Consider the following 11566-nt stretch of genomic DNA (forward strand, 5'->3'; position numbering starts at 1 on the left):
GGGGGGGTTGTCATTGTCCAAAGAAGACTGATGATTGATCCCATTTACCCTCGGTTCAGTTTTGATTATATTTGAATGTATATATACATGCCGTACTTAAATTTCTGTACCCAGAAAAATATCTCTCCAGGTTGGTGTATATGCCCCAATCGACAGTTTAGATAATTTTAAGAGACCAATTTCATCCTGGCCTGTCAGGGCCAACTTGGTCTGAGAGGGACACAAAATCCCACAAGAAAGACAGAGATCCTCAATAAAAATTATTTCTGCACTGGAATCGAATTTGGGGCCCCTGCGTGCTACAGCAAAGGGCCTAACTGCTACACAACAGACACCAGTCCTGAAGAATAATAGAACAAAATCTCAAGCAAAACATTGAAGAACCACTCTCTTCTCAAAACAAAAATTGCACCAACAGTAAGTCCAAACCAAATAAAAACTGATCAGTTTTATTTCCTTTTCAATTATATGTATCGTACATAAAGTAAATAAGTACAACAAAACAGGTTAAGAGGTAAAGAAGCGATGAAATTGATACAACTGTTTACTACAGTAAGCATACTTAGTGCATTTCTGTTACAATGTAATTTTTGTGAATATTTTCTATTGCACTCAACACGTACGAGCTCATTGACGTGACAGAATATACAAAGTTTTCACATACTTTTATCAGAATGAAGTTACTTGTATGCACCAGTATAATGAGCAGAGAGAATGACAAACACATTGCACTTTCGAACTATCAAGCACTACCCTGTGGCTATTGTGAAAAATCACATTAACAGGGAAACTTCTGAGATTATTCATTAAAATCGTTTTAAAAAAAAAAAAATAAGTATCAAAATTTCTCTTTTTGTTTGTTTTTGGTGTCAAACTTTTTCTTCTTTTCCAACAATTGAAGAACCAGAAGTAGTCACAGCCAAACAGTGTGAATCCGAGGCAGATCAGAACATTATGAAAGTCTGAAATACATGCAGAGCTCTCATGTTCCCAAGGACAAACAACGCAATGCTACGTACTTTTATATTTTTAAAGGTAAAATAGTGTGTGTGAGTGTGTGTGTGTGCACTCGTTTGAGAGAAATACGAGAGAGTGTGAGAGAGACAGACAGACAGACTGACAAACAGAGCAAGAGACATATTATTATTGATCAGTAGCGAGCATACAAGGTATGGAAACGGTGTAAACTTATTGGCTTACGAGTTGCCATTGAAAATAAACAGCAGCAATGACTTAATTAAGTCTATTTTCCATTAGAAAAATGACTAAAAACGGTTTATTTTCTCGCAACCCAGTGCACATGCTTTAATAACCGAAATTTCTTACTGATAAAAACATAAAATGAACAGGAAAAAAATGTAATATGAAACAAAATACTGCAATGTTTTTTCCTCAAATGACATTGATCAAAGAGTTATACAACAGAACTACTAATTTCATGCACACTTCCAGAACAAAGGCTTAAATCCCTTCCCATGCTGAAGAGTATCATCTCGCCCTTATTCCAGAACATAAAATAGTGGCTACTGGCGACATTTTCTAAAATCTGCATAAAAGAACCCAAGTTCTTGAATTAAAAAAAAAACTACAAAAAAACAAAACAAACTCCTCAGAGTTCTCCAAATAAAGTTGGTGTGAAAGAAATGAATGCGAGACCTTGGCTGTTGTATCCTTGTGGTATTCATCATAGATTTGACAACAAAATGTGCAAGAGGTTTCACCGAGTGAAAGGGTATGGTAGCACAGAACAGATTGTTCTCAAGCAGAAGAACGAAAAGTGTATGCAGTCCCAAAAAGTTTTCAATCGATGATATATTTTAAAGAGAAAATCCCTCCGTGAGGCTTGAAGTCCCCCTCTTTTTCCCCAGTGTAACTTCATTGAGGTTCAAACCAAACTACTACCACTAAAAAAGAAAATGTACTTTTTCACACATGATTTCAGTTCCCCAAAACTTGACACAATGGAAAAGTTCTCTGGAACAAATAACGAATATGAAACTTTAGCACAATATCTAGAAACTTTGGTAAAACAAACAGTATCAGGAGAAATAAAAGACCTGTGTACTACTACACTACTATTATACTAGCAGTCTAAACTTAAGCATGGTCCCATGTTTCATTCAATGTAACCAACAAAACACTCTTGGGAATTAAAAACTAATGATGTCAATGCCATATACTTGGAAAGTATTATAAATAACACATGATCTAAAATATTCACTTATATGTTACACCACAAGAGTCACCAAAAGTCCTGACTGCACAACAAATGACGTGCGACACCCATATAAAGCTTGTGTCAACATTTTGGAAACTTTTATCCCATCTGCCCATTTACAAAAGGGAGACAGGATAAAAACACTGCTCTATTCACATTAAACTGGAGTTGGAGAGGATTCCACACTATCAGATTAGCTGTCCCTGGAGTCCAACATTTATATACAACTAACCAACAAGCTTACTGACACCTTGTTAGGGGGCCAAATGAGGAGGTTCTCGTAACTTGATACTTCCAACGGGAACACTTCTATTATCACCAATGGATTTGTTTTAACAGTGCTGGTTCAACAAGAGAGGTTCCAGCAAACAAGAAATGTTGGCATTTAGACACAAGTAAAACAGACAAACACACACCACAAAAAAAAACATGAATTACAGTTTGTTCGCACTCATATAAATTATATGTTTTTTTGTTTTTTTACTACCAGCCATCACGGCCCTGAAAAGAAGCAGTGTCGGACACTTACCGGAAGTCACACGATATGAGTTCTCTGTGCCGGTACTGTTTCTTATACAGATGGTAAAATCCATACTCAAACTCAAAGCAATAAAACAAATGTGTTTTCAATACTGGGCCTTGTATCCAGCTCAGAAGAATGCCACTGTCGCCAAAATATTCAATCCAACAGTAACAACAAAATGCAAATCAAACTAGATTTTTGAGCTAATAATAATAGCAGCTACCACCATTTCCTTGAACAACAATTTAAGAAAATAACCCACCAATCCACATACCCAAATGAATCTGTCAAGCAAACACAGAAGGCATACATTCGTACATTGGAGATATCATCATAGTACACATAAGCACAAAATGTGCCTTTCACATAACTTGTGTCACATCACGGTAGAAAAAGAGGGGGGGAAGGGGGTTGGTGAGTGTTTGTGTGTGCACGCGATGGCAGGAGGTTGCATATTAACCCCAAAATGTGTCGAGGTCACTTCTGAGAAATCCATCAATATTAATAACACAAAACATCGAGCATTTTAAAAACTTCAGTGGGACCGTATTTAGACTCAAGTCGCATTCACACTCAGTACAAAATCAATTTTCTTCTTGAAACACACAGACTTAAACGCACAAAAACAATTGTGTATGGCTTAAACATAGAGAGTAAGGCAAGAGACAGTATGCTTAACCTGAAATTTGTAAGCAAAATCGCACAAGCTAACACCAACACCATGAGCACGGAAACGATTTATGTGCACACAGTAAGCCAATACATTAAAAAATCACAATACTGTGTTTTTCAAGCATTAGAAAATCAATGCAAAGTGAAGTCTGACATGGTTGTACTGGCTTAATACACACACTTGCACAAAACAGATGCATACATTAGCTCGGTGAAGTGGGATAGATGGTCAAGAGTGTCTGCTGGACCTCACTTCACTCACAACAATCAATCACCTCCGTCCTTACAATCATTGAGCAGCAAAACGGATTTCATTTGGTCAAGCACATTCAAGGACATTATTAATGCTTTGAATTAATAAGTAATACCGCTTCACAAAGACCATATATATCCATGAGAATTACGTACCGTACGTTTAACTTTGCCCATTTCAAGCTCAAAAAGACAGGCAGCATGTACGTGGTACTGAATTTATACAGTTAGTGCTTGCTAAAAAAAAAAAAAAAAAAAAAAAAAAAAAAAAAACCCAATTCCTTGTAGGTAACTTCTTTTACAGGCTAGGATGAATGGTTACTATCATTAAAAACAGCTTAAGAAAAAACCCAAACAAGCACAATAAACTAGATGATGACAAAATGCAATCATGGGTGCCAGGAAAAGCACGAAACAATACTGAGAAAACAAAAACAGCAACAAGGCCCAATCTAAAATGATTCTTTGGCAACCACAGCTACATCCATGGAAATGCAGTCTGAATCATAAAGAAAAGCATATCCCACACTTACTATGGCAACCATGAGCAGTCTGGACTCCTAGCAGGGTGGTACACTGCAAGTCAACAAAAACAAACCAAACACTGGCACTCATGAATACATTTGTTCTCTTTTTTTTTTTCCTCCCTCAAACAGATGTGCTTTGGAGAGAAAACCGTTCACTCTTGGAAGATTTTCTCCCACAGCAAAATACGCCGGTTTGAGACAAAAAAGAAGATTTTTTTCAAAAACTGCACCTTTTGTAAGGAATAAGAAACTTTTAAATTCTGTTCTTGAAAGAGGAAACAATAAAAAATACAACTGAGAGAAAATAAACAAAGGCACTTATCAAGAAAATACAAACAAAAAAATGCTCACCATTTTGTACATACGGTAACAAAACATTTACACCAGCTCTAGCTATAATCTAAAAAAATCTCATCTACTTTTGCAGCTCTCACCAGCCGTCGCAAAACCTCACCACTTCTTTGAGAAAGAAAGTTCTCAAGCAAAACGTCATAACAATGACATTCTTTTTGAAAGTTCTCTCAAAATCAAGCCTTTTGTTTTTGGCACCAACTCAGGTTTCTTCTGGCATGCTCAGCAATCTGCATATCCACCACCCACAGTTATACGTCACTGTCATTGTTGCTGTATACTCCATATTGGTGTACTTATTACTCATGGTAAACATAATCATTATAATAATAATAATAATAATAATATAATAATAATAATAATAATAATAATAATAATAATAATAAAAACAAAAACAATAAATGCACATTTCCAGTGACAAAATAATGATGAAGGGTGCTGCTGCAGTGCTCACAGTTAATACAATCACATGTATATATATTCATATATATATATATATATATAATATACATATATAAGAGCATGTTTGAAACATGTTACAAAGGGAGACCCACCTGATGTCACAGAGAAATGAAAATACAAACAGAGCAAACAAGACATAGTTTACAGAGAACTACACGTGATGTCACGCAATTACTCCCCCATCACAGGTCCCCAAGTCACCTTGAGGTAGGCTGAAGCTATAACGTCCCTAACAAACAACCTTCAGTCAGTCCAAAGATGCAAAGCAAAAAATTGTAGCCTTCTGAACATAAAACTAGTGAAATGTTTTACTTACAGGTGAGGTCAGGGTTATCTCTTTACAAATTATAAATATTTCTACAGGCATTGCAAAACATGACACAAGCACTAACAAAATTGTGGGTTATTTACCAATGCAAATTTTGATTTGTCTGAGGTGTACTGCTAAAGGCCAATATTGATCAAAATTAATGTGTTGGAAACTTTACAATTACAAACAAGTGTGGGATATAATTTCTATTTTAAAAAAGGGGGGGGGGGGAAAAAAAAAGCAACGAGATAGAGAAAAGCATTCTAAAAACATGGGTCGAAATGACTTGGGTGAGGAAACCTGTGGCCACCAGACCAACATTTATTCTATAGAATGACACACTTTTTCTTTCGACTGTCCTTTTTCTTCTTTTGCTTGCCATTGTTCTGTCTGCTGGCTTCCATCTTCCTTGAGCGGATCTCTCTCATTAAGTCATAGAAAACCTGCAAATAGAAAAATAAAGAAAATGATTATTAGTGAGTACAAGATGTCATGAATGACAAATCAGGTTTAGAAGAGCGGCTTAAAATGTCTTTAGGTACGTTTCAAATAAATTTACTTCTAGTAGTGTTTATTTAAGACAAATTTTATCAACACACCAAAAGAAAAACAATCTGTTCAATACTTAAGACAATACATGTGATATTGAAAATAATATGTAACATTTGATTTTACAAAAAACGCAAGATAATATTTCAAATGAAAATTTTTTCCAGCCATGCTGAGACAAAATTTGTATCCATGTACATGTGAAAAGACAGAGAAACTTTTCAGTAATGTTTATTAGTCTTTTCATTATGTATATGTGCTTAATGAAATGTATCACTTTCAATTCACACACATCACTTCATACAAGAAGAGGTACATAACACATACACACACACACACAAACACATATATATATAATAGAGAGAGAGATAGATGTTGGCTCCTGTCTCATACAGTTTAAGATCACAGGCCATCCTTAACATATCATGAGTAGTGGACAGCCATAAGAGAAATCTTTACTCTTAAAGACTTTAGGCACTATGAGAGCATGGGTGACTACACACTTATACTTGCTGAAAACATGTACACACAGATCTACTCATGTACCCCTCAACTATTTTACATCACTCACATCACCCTATACAAGTGAAATATTGCAAGACTTAATCAACTGGGTAAAAATGAAACAAATATTGTGTGCATGTAATTTTGAGAGCTAGATGATTAAGTAATATTTTCATAAAAACTTCAGGGTGTGGGAGGATGGTCAAAATCATAACAGTCACTGGTAGAAGCGACTGAGTCTGGGATATCGCTTGAAATTTTGACAAAAACTGAACATTGTCATGGGGTAGAGATAAAGTGTGGGGTACAACTGGAGTGGGTTGGGGAGAAAAGGATGGAACAAAGAATCTCTGTATTTTCTGTAGGGAAAGACAGAATTCATTGCCCCTCTAGCAAGTTTTCAAATGCATGTAAATGAAAAAGTAGAAAAACAGAAGAGACCACAGGTCTGATACAAGTACTCAAATATGTCCATGTAACATAACTGTTCTTGAAAATATTTACAATGTGTAAGCCTGAAGGCAATGCATAGAAACAGCTGCTGTGAATATTGATGTACTAGGCACAGCCAGAGCTAGCCAGAACGCGGATGAAATGCATGGGGGAAAATAACACCTGTGACAAAGGAAGATATAACTGTCGCATCATATTTTAATTGATTTGTTACAAAAACAACATACTTTTTTTCAATCAGTAAAAAGCCAAAGGCTTTAGTAAGGAAAAAGTATAGTAGCATTAGTTTATATTTTAAAACATTTAAAAACATGTCTTTAATATTTAATTAACTCAGCATGACTGACAAAACTGGTATCGAAAGGCTTCCCCATTACAAAGGAAATGGTGAGAGAGAAAGAAAGACAGAGAGAGAAAGAGAGAGAGAGAGACACACACAGACAGACAGAGACAGAGAGAGAGAAAATGGGGGCTGGCACAAGGGAGACACATTTTCCATTTCATTAAATTATTATCAGGCAGACATAAACCTTGAAGAGAATTTTGAAAAAGTATACCATGTATATTTTAGAGACAATCTGCATAGCAAGTTCAGGTAAAAAACAAAATATTATGCCTTCCTATTCTAGAAAATTGACGTTTGCAATTTGTGCAGGAACAAGGGCACAAACCAATGGCTCAATGTTCATATGATGATAAAATAATCGAGAAACTCCAGTATTACCCAGATTTCATTGAAAACATGTAAGACTACACAACTAGGATATACAGCTTGCAAGAAATCATCAACTCTTTAAAAAAAAGAACGATTCTGAAATGAGCAAAGAGAAAACTGAGCCAAATATAAAAAAAACAATTGAAGAGGATGAAGAAAGAGGGCAAACAAATTGCCTACCCAATAAAAACTACAATACACATTATCAATCTTCCTTCCAGTCTCACATTGGTTATCATGTTACCACATAGGAACAGTGAGTACTGTCAGTTCGGGAAAGAGGATCTCAAACAATTCTGTCGTACGCTGACAAAACGCCTTTTTCCTATTCACAGTAGTTTCGAGATAAAAAAAGCACTTCGTCAGCGACACCATTTTAAAAAGGCGTTCTTCCTAAATTTGATTTCTAATCTATGAAAAAAGTAATCACAGATACACTTTGACCTTTTCACACAAGTAGGGTAACCGATCAAGCTATCGAACGATTCAGCAAATAAAAAAATTTGGCGCCTAAAATGATAGGCATTCAGCTTAGGACAGCATTGGGAAGGGACCGTTTTGGTTCTTAGAGAAAATGGTGCAATATGCTTCTGCCATTATGAACATCAGTATCTGCAACATTGTGAAAACACAAAAGTTCTCATAAAAACCATTGACAATCGTGTTTCTTCATTTATTATTATCAAACAAATTTCGCTAGAGTATGAACCGCATCTTGGAGGGACCTAAATTTGCTATATCAAACATACTGTTATTCTTCTGAAAGGTCACATGCCGAGGAAGTCATCCAAATTAACAAATTAACATTGACAATATGACTTCCCAAGGGAAACAAAATGTTCATGAAATCAACGTGTCCAAATTACAATTATGTTTATATACCTCTACCAATTGCCACTTCTCAATTCTGGTTGTGTAAAATTACTCTTCTTAAAGGAACCTTTCAAATATTCTTCCATAATCTCGATATTGTGTTAAGAAGGGTAGTGATTGAGAAAATAAAAGGGGGGGGGGAGGAGAATGGGGAGGAGTGTGGTGGGTGGTCTGGAGGGTGGGTGGTAGTGTGGAAGAAAATGTCTCTTATTCAACTACACCATTACTTATTATCAGCACTTGTAGAAAGCCAAAACAGGAATGGAGCATGCCTAAAATGCTGGGCAAGGTCTTACTCAAACAATTATGAGTGGAACAAGGATGCAGGGAATTAGTAGACCATCTGATTTGTTCCTGTCCAACAATTTTTCTCATATTTTCTATTTATACATAAATACACACATATATATATAAGTGTTCTTATGACCCCAAAGTACAAATAGGAAGGGTACGAATTCAGGCAGTTGGGTGAAACAAGGAACATGGTGTTGAGGCAGTCAGTGAGAGGGAGGGAAATGTTTGCCTTGTTTAAAGCAATTTTGTCAACTTAATACATTCTCTTCAAATGGAACTTCTTTAGAGCAAGGAAGGGCGGCAATCCAAAAAAACTATGGGTAAAACAAAAGGGAGGTGTTGTGTTGTTGGGATGGGCTGAAGTGAGGGGAAAGTAAGAAGCAGGGCATCAAGTCATCTGTCAAAAAGTATGTACCATTATTTGTAACAGGGGGGTGGAAGTAACCTGAACAGTGGTAACTACAGCAAGACACAGCTACATCCAGTTGTTGTTTCAGACTTGGTGGCTTTCACTTTTGGAGCTAGTGCGGCTTGTTGGCTAATTGCCTTGCGCCCTGAAGGACTTAGCTTGTATTTGCCTATCATACGGAGCAGGTCATAGAACACCTGCAGAAAAAATCACATCAAGCTCCAACAAGACGATAACTCATCTAAAACACCCACAAGGGACGGGACAACACCATATGAATAATAAGTTATTTATAAGAATTTTGACTTGACAGTGAGCAAAAAAAGACAAACCAAAAGCCTATTGAATAAGTAAAAACAAAGGTAACCATTACAAAAAAAGATATTTTCAATTCAAGAATGGTGCGATAGAGATGAAGAAGACAAAGAGTTAGAGACGGGCAGATTTATAGTCAGAGTGAAACAGACACAATACATAGTGTGGTAGAGGAGTGTTACTGTTGAGTCACATGCCTGTCGAAGAGAACTACACAGAGAAACTGACTGACATACAGAGCTGATAAAACAATCACATGAAATTGGGACATCTATTGTAATCGGGATTTCAAACAAAGGAGTGAACAAGAACACATAAAGATAAAAGATAATCACTTGCACCTGCTATAAATATATATACCACTAATGACTTTTAGTTTCGTTTAGTTTTAGTAAGAGTTTTACGGCATTTGCAACACAATATGGTCCTATAAGTGCCGAAGAATAGGGGTGTTACAAGATAGTAACAAACACAAAAAAGGAGGAGAGATAAGGAAGACAGATATTCGATAGGAAAGAAGGAGCAAACCACACAAGAGCACCTGCCAACAACCCTCACACTAATGACATATTAAATTTAAGGTGGGTGGGTGGAGGGCGCTTTAAAGTAAGACAGACCTTGAAATTACACCTGTGACACAAGACAAAACAAACACACGCACACACACAGAAAGAAAAAAAGAAAGGAAAAAGAGCACGGACAGCTTTGCATAGTGACAAAAACAAACCACACCAAACTGTCCTGACACTCGAGTTTCGTTTTAGTTTTAGTAGAGGTTTTACGGCGCTCACAACAGCATAAAGTCATATAAGCGCCAGAAGATAAGAGGTGTTACAAGAGAGTAACAAACCCTCAAAAAGAAGAAGGGGAGATAAGGACGATGGGTGTTTGAAAGGAAAGAAGAAAAAGCAAACCACACCACAGCACCCGCCAACCACCCACACTCGAGTTTCCGGGCATCCCTATGTTACTACCGTCTGTGATACATGACCAATTAAATTAACTTTTAGTTTAGTTTTAGTAGAAGTTTTACGGCGCTCGCAACTGCATAAGGTCATATGAGCGCCAGAAGATTAGAGGTGTTACCAGAGAGGGTTTACAGTAATATATTACTGTAAACTCTCTGGTGTTACACTAGAGTAACAAACATTAAAAAAAGGAGGGGAGATAAGGACGATGGATGTTTTGATAGGAAAGAAGAAGCAAACCACACCAGAGCACCTGCCACCCACCCATATTATATTAACTTTCTCCACAACAGCAATGTGAAGGAAATCTCAAATCATGCGCATCAGAATGAGTCAGACCATTGCCGTATTTCATTTTCACTTTAAACTTGTATATATATATACTAACTTGGTAACAGACATGAAACGACAAAAAAGAAAGGCATAACAACACTGCCTCGATGAGCAAACCTAAATCGTCTGCAAATGTTCTAAACCAGGAAGCAAACTTTCCAGGAGAGAGGTAAAAAAACAACAACAACAAACCGTTTCATTCTTTTAACAGTTGCACACAATTTATGCACATTTTCTTGTCTTTTTCAACATTGGTAATGTGAATGATGACAAAATATTTATTGAGTACAAACAACGAATACCACAGATTCAGAAATTGTAACACCCCCCCCCCCCTATATTTCCAAATTTTGGTATATACATGGTATATAAACAGCTGGCCAACGATAAACCGGTACATTAACATTTTTTTAAAAGAGGTAAAAATAAGCTATGATAAACTCAACTGGCACTATTTTTCAAACTTCAACAGACAATGACTTAACACTACTCGCACTCATTCATATGCATGGGACTATGTGTTAACACACACTTAATTAACATTTATAAATGAACGGACACATCTTCAGGTAGGCTTAATTATATTCTACCAGCTGTTCCGCCCTTTTCAGATCCATTGTTCCTGATCCTGCCCACGGACTTCTGTGCAAAATATTTTCTGATTTAAAAAAGTCAAATTTGTCGCGAGCGTTTCACTTTCTTCTCTCCAACTAAACATGAAATCGATTTTGGTCGTGAAAATATCAATTACAATGTACCTGCACTCTTTAAAAGCTGAAAATACTCATTTATTTATATTTATTCATTTATTTATTTATTTATTTATTTATCTATTTAT

General features: G+C 36.2%; 1 protein-coding gene across 5 annotated transcripts in view; it reads right to left on the reverse strand.

Annotated features, from left to right (window-relative positions):
• Positions 1-5346: 5346 nt before the first annotated feature.
• The window catches only part of LOC101848702 (ras-related protein Ral-A), a 28565-nt gene continuing 22345 nt past the window's right edge, over positions 5347-11566 (reverse strand). For all 5 annotated transcript variants that reach the window (XM_005088878.3, XM_005088877.3, XM_005088875.3 and 2 more), the window contains exon 5: positions 5347-5758. In XM_005088878.3, coding sequence (XP_005088935.1) covers positions 5642-5758 — 117 coding nt within the window. In that variant the 3' untranslated portion in view covers positions 5347-5641. The remainder of the gene's footprint in view (positions 5759-11566) is intronic.

Source organism: Aplysia californica, unplaced genomic scaffold, assembly GCF_000002075.1.
Source record: "Aplysia californica isolate F4 #8 unplaced genomic scaffold, AplCal3.0 scaffold00001, whole genome shotgun sequence".
In the NCBI taxonomy this organism is placed as follows: domain Eukaryota; kingdom Metazoa; phylum Mollusca; class Gastropoda; order Aplysiida; family Aplysiidae; genus Aplysia; species Aplysia californica.